The sequence below is a fragment of the Ranitomeya imitator genome, chromosome 4 (genome assembly GCF_032444005.1).
Source record: "Ranitomeya imitator isolate aRanImi1 chromosome 4, aRanImi1.pri, whole genome shotgun sequence".
NCBI lineage: Eukaryota > Metazoa > Chordata > Amphibia > Anura > Dendrobatidae > Ranitomeya > Ranitomeya imitator.
The window spans coordinates 619,593,073-619,606,686 of record NC_091285.1 but is presented as its reverse complement, the minus strand read 5'-3'; the positions used below and the strand labels follow the sequence as shown (position 1 = coordinate 619,606,686).

Here is a 13,614-nt window from a genome sequence, read left to right as displayed (position 1 = left end):
CATGGGAAGAAGGAATCAATGTCACCATTACACACTGAACGGGAAACCACTGGGTAAATCTGACAGGGAGAAGGACTTGGGGATCCTAGTTAATGATAAACTTACCTGGAGCAGCCAGTGCCAGGCAGCAGCTGCCAAGGCAAACAGGATCATGGGGTGCATTAAAAGAGGTCTGGATACACATGATGAGAGCATTATACTGCCTCTGTACAAATCCCTAGTTAGACCGCACATGGAGTACTGTGTCCAGTTTTGGGCACCGGTGCTCAGGAAGGATATAATGGAACTAGAGAGAGTACAAAGGAGGGCAACAAAATTAATAAAGGGGATGGGAGAACTACAATACCCAGATAGATTAGCGAAATTAGGATTATTTAGTCTAGAAAAAAGACGACTGAGGGGCGATCTAATAACCATGTATAAGTATATAAGGGGACAATACAAATATCTCGCTGAGGATCTGTTTATACCAAGGAAGGTGACGGGCACAAGGGGGCATTCTTTGCGTCTGGAGGAGAGAAGGTTTTTCCACCAACATAGAAGAGGATTCTTTACTGTTAGGGCAGTGAGAATCTGGAATTGCTTGCCTGAGGAGGTGGTGATGGCGAACTCAGTCGAGGGGTTCAAGAGAGGCCTGGATGTCTTCCTGGAGCAGAACAATATTGTATCATACAATTATTAGGTTCTGTAGAAGGACGTAGATCTGGGTATTTATTATGATGGAATATAGGCTGAACTGGATGGACAAATGTCTTTTTTCGGCCTTACTAACTATGTTACCTCAATGTGTAAAAAGGTGCTGTTTTTTTTTTTTTTGTTAAATCACATGAATCAAATTACACATTTGACACATAAGCAAACTGAAACCAAGTGCAATTTTTCCATTTATTTTATTAAAATAATCAGTGATTAGCCACTAGGTGCTGCCATACACAGACACATTGTGTAGTAGTGAGGTGAGTGCATATAAGAGAGAAGACTCCCCTTTTAACATGCATTCATTCTTATACATGCCTCTGTGGTCTAGTGCAAATTTTCAGTAATTCCAGGGGAAAGGAAGATTCCTGGAGCCTGCCAGGGGAGCAGATGCCATGAGCGCAAGGGTGCGAAATCCTATGGTTCTCATTTCCGGGACGATGAGAAGATTCTTACACACTACACAAATTCTTAGGAAGAGCGATAAAACCGGAATAACGGAAGAGGACGGATAAAGAATAACCATGGTGTCAGTGTAAGTAAACAACGCAAAGGAATAGTTATATGTGGACTCACATTTGGTAGAGCCAATTTTAGGAATGGGAGCTTCTGCCCCACAGCTCTGTTAGAGGCTTATCTTCTGGGAGAAATGAAGGATCAACAGTTGAAGGTTATCTCATATATTTGATCTTAATGGTGGCTAAACCATTGGTCCTAAATAGCATGGCTATAGGAGCAATGAATCTTTAGAGGTGGTCACACGGTGAAGTGGGAATGTATAGAGGGGATCCATTCCAGATTGGGGTTCGTCCTATATACAGTGGGGAAAATAAGTATTTGATGCATTGCCAATTTTGCAAGTTTTCCCACCTACAAAGAATGGAGAGGTCCGCGATTTTTATCGTAAGTACACTTCAACTGTGAGACAGAATCTAAAACTTAAAATCATATACAGTCCATGTGAGTGTAGTACATATATTATGCATGTATAAAAACCCAAATGTGAGATTTAAAGAGTTATTTCCTGCAATTATCCCTTATCCATAGGATTGAGAATTACTTACTAAAAACTGGTCTGATCGCCTGAATTAAGTGAGCATACGATCCCATAAATGGGGGCTTAGGGGCCAAGAGAACGGGGCTCCACAGTGCCCCATCAGGAATAGAGCTTTCCATTCATTGTCTATTGGAGTACTCATCTTTCTTTGGCAATCCATTAGTCATTGTATAGAACGGCGGGTTAGCATGCTCTATTCATGACTGGGCTCTCCAGACCCCCATTCTCAGGATCTGAATCTCAGTAGTTATACCCCAGCAAATCAGCAATGGATAAGGGTTAACCTGCAAACTTGGGAATAATCCTTTATGGGGCACAGTTTTATTTAGAAGCAAATATAGAAGTAATTCTTTCTATAGAGCAAAAGGGAAAAATATTTAACGAGAGAAAAAAAGAGCAAATGGAAAGGCCTTTAGTAACGAATATGTGATATCTGAAGCAGGCTCCATCGTTCCTTCCACTCTCTCAGGATGTCCCATGCCTTTATCAAGAATTGTGCTTTCGCTTGAGAGGTGGATGACGGTAACCCTCAGCTTATTATTCATTGATGCTACATTTCAGGTCATGTGTATACACCAAGAGGTACAAATAAAACTTCAAGAAAAGTACAGCGGAAAGAAAGTGGCTGCATGTTCTTTACTAGACCTCCGAATTTCAGCTGCTTAAAGAAGGTGTTCTAGAGGTTGTCGGAAGGCTCGGCTAGGATTCCCGCTTGGGATCAAGTAGAGAACATGTACTTTAAATATATGTTCATTTTCCTCAATCAAAAAAAAAAAGATCTAAAAAGGAAATGGAAGGCTGAAGCATAAAAACTGTGATCTCTCTACCTGGTCTAAACCCTTTTAGTGCCGGTAGGATACAGCGCCTTCCACCGGCAGAGGAAGAAGCCATCATATTTCTATCGGCCAACATAGCGTCAAGGTGATGGGGAAATTTGGCAGATTTTCAGGAAGCACATAACGCAGATCTCTGCGTACAATCAATTGTTTTGTACTTAAAACCATCAAATATATCTCTCTAAATTTTTGTGACAGGGAAGGGGGCGAGTTCATATGTTTCCACATCTGATACAGGCAAGAGCGGCTTTCTGTAAAAATCCCTGATTTAAGAATCCTGGCTCTTGCAGAAATAAATGTGCTTTTTTTTCTAGAATAATATAAAACAGTCCTTAGAAAGGCGAGTTTGTCATGGTGATGAGTAGGAAGGGATCAGTGCAAACAGGCAGGCAGTAAGAAGGATTGTCTGTTCCCTGGGAGAGCGATTACACCATCCATGGACTGTTGGTGACGCAAGGAAGAAGAGTGGTGGGTGTGATCCAGTCTTGGGCATACTCCGTCGGATTTGTCCTTTCGAGTGCTGGCATGGGTGGAATGCAATGTCTTCTTCTAGATAACATTTTCAAAGAGTTGCATGGATCTCATAATGTTTTCATCCTGAAGAAAGAAGAAGAAACTTCATGATATTTCCCTTTAAAATAAGAAAAACAAATATCTGGAGTTTCCCAACTTATTCTCTTTGATTTATGGAGGTTTTCAGCTGAATGGAGAAGAAGACATTCTGGTGCTGCTCTATGGCCAGGAATTTGGGGCCCCTTGTTCTTGTCAATAGTGGAGGTCAAACCCACACTTGTTTACTACCCTTCATTACCCTATACTCATCACCATAGGTTGGAACATAGCAGATAAGGTATTCTGGTTACAAGCAAACTAAGTAGCACTACTCAATGTCATGGAGCAGCTGCGAAAGCAAAGAAGATATTAGGTTGTATAAAAAGAGACATTACCTGTAATCATCTCAATGTAATATTGCCCTTATGCATTATAAGGCCACATTTTGTAGATGGGATTCTGTTTTGGTTTCCATATAGTTAAAGGGGTTGTCCAGGACTTTTTTTTTTTACTATGGGCTATATAATGAAGAAGTTAACAGAGACAACTACCTGCCTGTCCTACCAAGCACTGGCTAAGAGTGGTCACTGATCGCTCCTACTGGTGATTCATCTGCTTCTCCACAAGGCAGATCTCTTTCTTCCAGGCTGCTCTGTTGATGGGGCATGACTGCAGGTGTCATGCTGATTGACTGTCAAATCCTCGCAGTGAGTCACTGTTTTATCAGCAGGAGATTAACACCAGAGGACTAGTAAACCTGCTGTCATGGAGTCCTCCATATTCATGAACTCTGTATAACCCCGTCCACCCACTGATTGGCAGCTTTCTGCCTATACACAGTGTATACAGAAAGCTGCCAATCAGTGGTGTGGGCGGGGGTTATACAGAGCTCAGCATTCAGAGAACTGCTAAATCTACAGCAGATAAAACAGTGATTCTATTAAGATGAAATCTAGCAGCCCAGTAAGTGACACATCGCTGCAATCAGAGTCTCTGCCTCTACTATATGCTGCTCTCAAATGGGGTATCAACATCTGGTGACACATTCCCTTTAAGATGAAGAAATGATCACAGAGGCTTTGATTTTCAGGACTTCCTATCAAATTCCATTGGGGAACACACAGGCTTCAGATCTACATGCCAACATGAGCGGTGTGACATGAATATTACAATGTTGTATTATGGCATTTCTTCTAATTGGAACCATTGCAAAAATCCAAACCTGTTAATTTTAGAGTCACAAGTCACATCCATTTTTGTAAGTCACGTGTGACTGCAAATCTCATGCAACATACAAATATCCATGCTTTACTCTGAAATGAGGGTCGTTTCAAACCTGGGATTGACTTGACTACGAGAACTAGTCATGGGGCAGGTCCTTGCTGGCTTCTCCCCGCCCCGGCTTAGTGTGACTGACAGATCTCTACCACTTGTGTCTATAACACCTCCCCTGTGACTAGTCCTCATAGTCACCTCACTTTTGATTCCTTTTTAGAGCATGTCTTCTCTGAAATGACGCCTTACTTCAGAGTAAAGCCTAGATATTTGTTATGCATGAGCCCCTCGTCTCTGATTTATTTTGTCAATGAGTCAGCCAGCATGAATCCTCTGACCATGTTCCCTTTAATAAAGGAAAGGGTTCTTTACAGATAAGCTATGTTCACACTCGTCGGATTTGCGTTAAGATAATCTGCAGCTTTTCTATGTGAAATCCTTATCAACAATGAGTACATTATGGACTATAAAATCTGCTTTCTTTCTTTCTTTAAAATCAATTTACCTTTTGACAAGTCTCCAAAAATTCATCAATGGTTACTACTCCATCATGATTTCGGTCCATCTTCTGTAAAACAGATGAAAATAAATTACCTCTAGCATGAAGTGTCCAGTAGGAATAGCATTTACTAATGTAATGAGAATTCTAAGGGGTATTAGAATAAACTATTTTATTTAGTGAGGTGGCATGGAAATAATAAAGATGTACTTACTTTTTCTATCTGTTGTCATTCTACTGCTTTAGAGGTTTTTATCTTACATAGTGCAGAGCTGGTTTCAAGGAGCTGAGCCACCAGAGCTTGACCAAGTATGCAAAGTAGTTACATTCCAGGAGAGGAGTTAACTCTTAACATTCCAATTATCTCTCCCCAGACCATTACTTGCTATACAGTAGTTAGCTGCTTAGCTCCCTCCCCTTCCCTATTAGGTTCTGAGCTGTTATCAGACCTGTAAAATTACTGGTCCCAAAACTCCGCTATTGGCAGCTTTCAGAACAGTTCTCCTAATCACGGCTCTCATTTTCCTGAGCCGTGTGTTTGTTCAAGTATCCTGTTATCTCTATAAGTATAATCAGAACTGTCATCCAAGAAGGAGTGCCCGTCCCACCACACCAACCCAAGCACCCAGTAATTAAGGAAACTGCAGAACTTGAGGCTTCTTCTTTAACCCCTTTCTGCCAGCTGACGGAATAGTACGTCAGCTGGCAGATCCCCTGCTTTGAGGTGGGCTCCGGCGGTGAGCCCACCTCAAAGCCGCGACATGTCAGCTGTTTTGTACAGCTGACATGTGCGCGCAATGAGCACAAGCGGAATCGCGATCCGCCCGCGCTCATTAACTAGTTAAATGCCGCCGTCAAGCGCTGACAGCGGCATTTAACTAGCGCTCCCGGCCGCGCGGCCGGAACTGCTCGCACTGCTGACCCCCGTCACATGATCGGGGGTCAGCAGTGCATCGCCATAACAACCAGAAGTCTCCTTGAGACCTCTATGGTTGTTGATGGCCGATTGCTTTGAGCGCCACCCTGTGGTCGGCGTTCAAAGCAACCCTGCATTTCTGCTACATAGAGGTGATCTGTACTTCACCTCTATGTAGCAGAGCCGGTCGAGTTATGAATGCTTCTAGCCTCCCATGGAGGCTATTGAAGCATGCTAAAAATTTTTAAAAAAAGTGATTAAAAATATAAAAAAAATAAAAAATATATAAAAGTTCAAATCACCCCCCTTTCTCCCCAATCAAAATAAAACAATAAAAAAAAAAAAATCAAACATACACATATTTGGTATCGCCGCGTTCAGAATCGCCCGATCTATCAATAAAAACAAAGGATTAACCTGACCGCTAAATGACGTAGCGAGAAAAAAAATCAAAACGCCAAAATTACGTTTTTTTGGTCGCCGTGACATTGCATTAAAATGCAATAACGGGCGATCAAAAGAACGTATCTACACCAAAATGGTATCATTAAAAACGCCAGCTCGGCACGCAAAAAATAAGCCCTCACCTGACCCCAGATCGCGAAAATTGGAGACGCTAAGGGTATCGGAAAATCGCGCAATTTTTTTTTTTTATTTTTTTTTTTTACCAAAATTTGGAAATTTTTTTCACCACTTAGATAAAAAATAACCTAAACATGTTAGATGTCTATGAACTCGTAATGACCTGGAGAATCATAATGGCAGGTTAGTTTTAGCATTTAGTGAACCTAGCAAAAAAGCCAAACAAAAAACAAGTGTGAGATTGCACTTTGTTTGCAATTTCATCACACTTGGAATTTTTTTCCCGTTTTCTGTTACATGGCATGGTAAAATCAATGGTATCGTTCAAAAGTACATCTCGTCCCGCAAAAAATAAGCCCTCACATGGCCATATTGAAGGAAAAATAAAAAAGTTATGGCTCTGGGAAGGAGGGGAGCAAAAAACGAAAATGAAAAAGCGGAAAAAGCTCCGGGGGTGAAGGGGTTAATATTACCTGGAAGAACCTCTCCACGTGCTCGATGGGGGCATCATCTCTCAGCATGGGGTATGTGTAACGTCCCATCATGTCGTAGATGGATTTCATTATTGCCAGCATCTCCTAAACATAGGTTTAATAGTTTACCTTAAAACATCCACACACTTATTTAAAGGGAATGCACTTTTCGAAAATGACCTATTGTCTATATCAAGTTCTTATATTAAATGAATTTTTAAACATTTTTGATGGTTTTTATTTTTTGATATCACTATATAAAAAAAAAAATCACACATTGGCACAAGGCCAAATATTAGATTCCTACTTCCTGTTGTGCATATGGACATTATCAGCAATAGACTGAATCAAACTCTACTGAATTGTATTGAAGGACATTTCACCACATTTTTAATGTTGAACTGGAAACACAATGTCATAGTAGTTGCAGCACGAAATAAAATATTTTTTTTTTTAGTTTGCCTCTCCGTTGTGGTGAGTTAATTTTTGCTAATTCCAGGTGGGTGTTATCAGAGAGTTTTTTTTTATTGAGGTTTAGTACTCCCTTCTATGATGATGCCCAATCATATTCAGGCAGTAACACTGAATAAAAAGATCAACAGCTTGGAAAATGTTTCTTAGTGTATGGGATGTACAGTTATATGAAAAAGTTTGGGCACCCGTATTAATCTTAAGCTTAATGTTTTATAAAAAAAAATTTTTTTTGCAACAGCTATTTCAGTTTCATATATCTAATAACTGTTGGACACAGTAATGTTTGTTTGAATGCAGATTGCACATTTTCTGTTAGTACAATAAACCTCATTTCAAGGCAGAAACATTACTGTGTCCAACAGTTATTAGATATATGAAACTGAAATAGCTGTTGCAAAAAAAAAAACAATTTTTATAAACATTAAGATTAATAGGGGTGCCCAAACTTTTTCATATAACTGTATAATGGTGGCCTGATCTCCTGGTATAACCGTCTGCATGATTAGAAAGTGCTAGGAGTGGAGCAGAGGTGACTCATGCCTGTCAGATAAGGTCTGACTCCTGGCAGTCAGTGTGGGGGAGGAGCAGCACAGCTGAGTCTAGCTGTGCTATATTACAAACTCTTCTATCAGCTCTCCTCTTGTAATAGCACTGTTATTTCTGTTGTACTCCTTCAATGGAGACCACACTGCCTCTACAGAGATGATAACTCAAATGTGTCAGTAATCACACAGGTGCTTCTCAAAAAATTGGAATATATTAAAAAAGTTAATTTATTTCAGTTCTTCAATAAAAAAAAGTGAAACTCATATATTATATAGAGTCATTACAAGCAGTGATCTATTTCAAGTGTTTATTTCTGTTAATGTTGATGATTATGGCTTACAGCCAATGAAAACCCAGAAGTCATTATCTCAGTAAATTAGAATAATTAACAAAAAATACTTGCACAGGCTTCCTAAGCTTTAAAAAGGTCCCTTATTCTGTTTCAGTAGGCTCCATAATCATGGGGAAGACTGCTGACTTGACAGAAAGAAGTCAATGACACACAGCACAAGGAGGGTAAGCCACAAAAGGTCATTACTAAAGAAGCTGGCTCTTGACAGAGTGCTGTATCCAAGCATATTAAAGGAAAGTTGAGTGGAAGGAAAAAGTGTGGTAGAAAAGGTGCACAAGCAACCGGGATAACCGCAGCCTTGAAAGGATTGTTAAGAAAAGGCCATTCAAAAATTTGGGGGAGATTCACAAGGAGTGGACTGCGGCTGGAGTTATTGCTTCAAGAGCCACCACACACAGACGTATCCAGGACATGGGCTACAAGTGTCGCATTCCTTGTGTCAAGCCACTCATGACCAATAGATAATGCCAGAAGCGTCATACCTGGACCAAGGAGAAAAAGAACTGGACTGTTGCTCAGTGGTCCAATGTGTTGTTTTCAGATTAAAGTAAATTTTGGATTTCATTTGGAAATCATGGTCCCAGAGCCTGGGAAAAGAGTGGAGAGGCCACAATCCAAGCTGCTTGAGGTCTAGTGTGAAGTTTCCACAATCAGTGATGGTTTGGGGAGCCATGTCACCTGCTAGTGTAGGTCCACTGTGTTTTATCAAGACCAAAGTTAGCGCAGCCGTCTACCAGGAAATTTTAGAGAACTTCATGCTTCCCTCTGCCGACAAGGTTTTTGGAGATGGAAATTTCATTCTCCAGCAGGACTTGGCACCTGTCCACTCTGCCAAAAGTACCAATGCCTGGTTTACAAACAACAGTATCACAGTGCTTGACTGGCCAGCAGTCTCGCCTGACCTTAACCCCATAGAGAGTCTATGCGGTATTGTCAAGAGGAAGATGAGAGACACCAGACTCAACAATGCAGACGAGCTGAAGGCTGCTAATAAAACAACCTGGGCTTCCATAACACCTGAGCAGTGCCACAGACTGATCGCCTCCATGCCACGCTGTATTGATGCAAAAGGAGCCCTGACCAAGTATTGAGTGCATTTACTGAACATACATTTCAGTAGGCCAACACTTTGGACTTTAAAATCATTTTTCAAGCTGGTGTTATAAAGAATTCTAATTTACTGAGATAATGACGTTTGGGTTTTCACTGGCTGTAAGCCATAATCATCAACATTAACAGAAATAAACACTTGAAATAGATCACTCTGTTTGTAATGACTATCTAATATATGAGTTTCACTGAAATTAATGAACTTTTTGATGATATTCTAATTTTGTGAGAAGTACATGTATACTTGTTTTACTGACAGCAAATTGTAATTGTTGTGAAGTTAGAGCACTGCAGGCTGTTATTACAGCTCACACAGGGCCAAATCAATATTGTGTGAGACATGTAATGACAGCCTACTCTGATCTCTTTGCAGAGGGAATACAAGTTGCCCTGAAAATTCAGGCATAAGCATAATTCTGGCACCTATGAGCCGCCTGCTTCAGACAGGCAGTAAGAAAGGAGGGGCAGTACAGCAGAGGTGAAAGTTCTATGAGATGAGTAGAGCTAACAGAAGGGTTGTCATTTGGACTTAAAGAGAACCTGTCATGTAAAATAATATTACTAACCTGCAAATATGGGGTTAATCTGCAGGTTAATAGCACTCTGACACCATGTGGTGCCGGCACTGAGAGCCCCACTGCTGGGAGTAAATTAACTTTATCTCCCCAGGCAATATTCCAGTCATAGGGGTGCGCCAACACTGTTTCAGTCACCGCTCTATGTATAGAAAGCGGTGACTGTAACCGTGCCCCCGGCTCTCACTGACAGCCGAATCTAATGCTGAGCCTGCTGTCAGTGCCGGGGGCATGGCTACCGCCGCCGCTCTTTATACACCGAGTGGTGACTGAAACTGTGCCAGCACCTTACCTATGACTGTAAGCCGAACTCTGCTGGAGAAAATGTTTACTTCCTCTCAGCAGCATGGCTTTCAGTGCCAGTGTAACGTGACACGGGGTCGTAGCTGAGGGTGAGGCACTTGTCTCCAGCACCCCAGTAGGTTACATGAAAGTGGAGGTCCTGGCTGGGTGTTTGGAGTTGTGCTGTGAGGGCATTATGCCCATGCAGGGCGCATGTAACCGTTTTCGCTGATTTGCCAGGACCAGATGTTTCACAGTTCAGTGAGGGAGGCCACCATTCAAAAAACTGGTCCCAGTAGCTCAGTCCTTCCAGCGGTTTCATGCATATGCATCCTCTTCTAGGACCCAGTGCTTATGCTCAGGATCTCGCTGTCCCTCCTTTTCGGTCTCCTCTCATTTAGGGTCACCCTTGAATGAGACACTGTTCACTTTGAACCTTTCAGTCCTCTCCCTATGCACTCCAGACCCTATCTGTCTTAATAATAGGAAACAGTAACTTTCCCATCCACTAGCCCCTTCCACTGTGGGCTGCTTACAACTCTTAACCCTTAACTATCTCTATAGTGAACTACACACATTACCGACATCATTAAAGGGAATCTGTCAACAATTTTTTTGGGACATATAAAAATATTCAATTTAGTGTCACCTATGCATTATACCAGAACTTTCGGTACTCCTCGACTCCCCACCTATGTCCCATAAATACCGTTTATATTCCCCCCGCGTTGTATGTAAATCTCCTAGGTCCATTCTGATGGGTGGGGCTTATTGTCTGTCTTCCCCCTCCTGGCTTGCTCTAGGCATTTCTTTCAGGTAATTACAGCGCGTGCGCATTCAAATGTCCTCTCGCGTGTGCACAGTATGCTTTGCCCAACTGTGGGCAAAGCATAAAATCAGTATTGCGCATGCTCCGGCATATGCCATTACGTTCTATGGCCGGTGTAATGTGCAGGGCTTTTGACAGGTGTCCGGCGTGAGCGAACACACAATCTGCATCACAATACTTCCGGGCCACAGAACGTAATGGCGTATGCCAGCGCATGCACAATACTGATTTTATGCTTTGCACACAGTTGGGCAAAGCATACTGCGCACGCGCGAGAGGCCATTTGAATGCGCTCGTGCGATAAATCTAAATTCACAGAAAATAATATGTACAGCAAGCCGAGGGGGGGTGGAAACGGACAATAAGCCCCGCCCATCGGACCGGAACGAGCAGATTTACATACACCGCGGGAGGAATATAAACGTATTTATGGATCATAGGTGGGGAGTCAAGGGGTATCAAAAGTACTGGTATAATACATAGGTGACACTAAATTGAATGATATTTTTCCATGGTATCCCAAAAAAGTAGTGACAGATTTCCTTTAACATATACAACGCATTACACTATTCACATCACAATATCATATTATAATACGATTGACATTACATATTAACAATTGTCACACTACAAAGTATTTACAAAAGACGCAGGACACAATTTAAATGAAATTATAAGAACCCTTTTCAACAATAAAACTTGTTTCTTCAAGGCGGAAATATCAGCAGCATGTCCATACCCCTAAACCAGCGCCACATGGTGTCAGAATGCTTTTAACCTACAGATTAACCCCATATTTGCAAGTTAATAGCATTATTTCACATGATGGGTTCCCGTTAACAAAAAAATAACTCATTAGATGGCAAATACTTTGAATGCTAATATCTCGCAATTTAAAATAAAAATGTTTTCTTTAACTCTGCAGCCACTACTACATCATGTGTCCACTTTAGCATGAAAAAATGGCGACAGGTATTCTTTATAGAGCGTGATTTTATCAGTGCAACGGTCAATATAAAGGGAAGGGAGGCAGGGGGAGTCTGTGATATCACTTATTGTGAATGGTGGATCCCGTCTTATTTACTGTATATAGAGCTTTTAACAGTCATCAACGTTAGGATGTAGGTTGAACTTGGTGGACTTATGTCTACCTTGAACCTAAGAAAATATTAAACTATGAATTTTAATGATGTCTGTGATGATAATGAGACTACTGAAGAGTCATCTGTAGAGAACAGAAAGTATGAGCTTGATGTATAGCGGATGTGCTGCGAAACAACAAATCTGCAAATAATCTGCTACAGCAAATCTTCACAAAATTATCTTCATTTTGGTGGAATTTTCAGAATGTAAAATTTAAAAAAAAAGAAAAAGCAAAACACAGCACTTTGCTTAACTCCCTTAGGGCTTCTGTGGTTCTCCTGCCTTTTTATAAACAACCCGGGCTCTCCAGGAAAAATCCACTATAAATCCACTTCCAATTTACATCAGAAATTGATATTTTGCAGATGTCAAAATCTGAATCATCAATCAGAAAAGTGTGGATGGGATTTTCTTTGCTATGAATTAATTTGCTGCATGCTTCCCCTAAAAAATCCAGATCATCTGTAAGCGAACCCTTAAAGTCTAGTCCTAGTAGATCGGCATCTCCAGCAGATCGAGTATCCAGCCTAGAAACCCATATAATCAAACATAAGAAAAAAGGAGCAAAAAAGCCCAATCATATAAAAAGGTATAAATTTATTAATAACAAAATTACCAAATTGCACTCAGCATATCACAATAACAGACTAGAATCAGGTAATAAGGCTAAACAATGTCCTGACTCTAACACCTTGAGAAAGAAGCGAAACGCGCGTCGGTGGCGGTGAGGCACATGTCCTGGCTTTGTACGTTATGATAATCGTTGGTTGATACGGATCCTTATTCCCCTCAATTCCCCTATTTGGGTGTTTTTTCTGGCACTTGAGCACTTTACCCACATATAAAATGACAGCTGTTAGAGTCAGGACATTGTTTAGCCTTATTACCTGATCCTAGTCTGTTATTGTGATATACTGATTGCAATTTGGTAATTTTGTTATTAATAAATGTATACCTTTTTATATGATTGGACTTTTTTGCTCCTTTTTTCTTATGTTTGATATCATGTTCAGGAGTGTCCTATAAGGTGTACGTTGGAGACAGCCACAAAGGGCCTGGGTCTCTTTGGCACCTTTATACTAATATTGCCCTGTATGGTTTATGTTTTTTCTAGAAACCCATATAATCAAGACCAATTTGTGAAGGATGGGTCGTTTTTTGCAATTCGCATTACCCATAAGGATTCCATCTTACCTCCTTGGTAATGTATCCATCTTTATTTATATCGTACAGGTTAAAAGCCCATTTTAATTTTTCATGGACACTTCCCCGTAGTAGAATAGACAGTCCGACCACAAAATCCTGTGAAGTAGAAGGGGGAATGTAGGACGTTACAAATTCTCTGCCTGGCGAAAGCTCCATAATCATTCTGTACAGAGCTGTGCACAGGGTGACGTATAGCTTTGTCTTATAATAC

General features: G+C 41.0%; 1 protein-coding gene across 4 annotated transcripts in view; it reads right to left on the bottom strand.

The window, feature by feature from the left end:
• Positions 1-872: 872 nt before the first annotated feature.
• The window catches only part of KCNIP3 (potassium voltage-gated channel interacting protein 3), a 248,460-nt gene continuing 235,718 nt past the window's right edge, over positions 873-13,614 (bottom strand). For 3 of the 4 annotated variants that reach the window (XM_069766599.1, XM_069766598.1, XM_069766601.1), the window contains 4 exons: positions 13,392-13,499; positions 6,887-6,991; positions 4,922-4,984; positions 873-3,186 (listed from right to left, as the gene is read on the bottom strand). In XM_069766599.1, coding sequence (XP_069622700.1) covers positions 3,139-3,186; positions 4,922-4,984; positions 6,887-6,991; positions 13,392-13,499 — 324 coding nt within the window. In that variant the 3' untranslated portion in view covers positions 873-3,138. The remainder of the gene's footprint in view (positions 3,187-4,921; positions 4,985-6,886; positions 6,992-13,391; positions 13,500-13,614) is intronic. The other variant, XM_069766602.1, reaches the window with a different exon arrangement.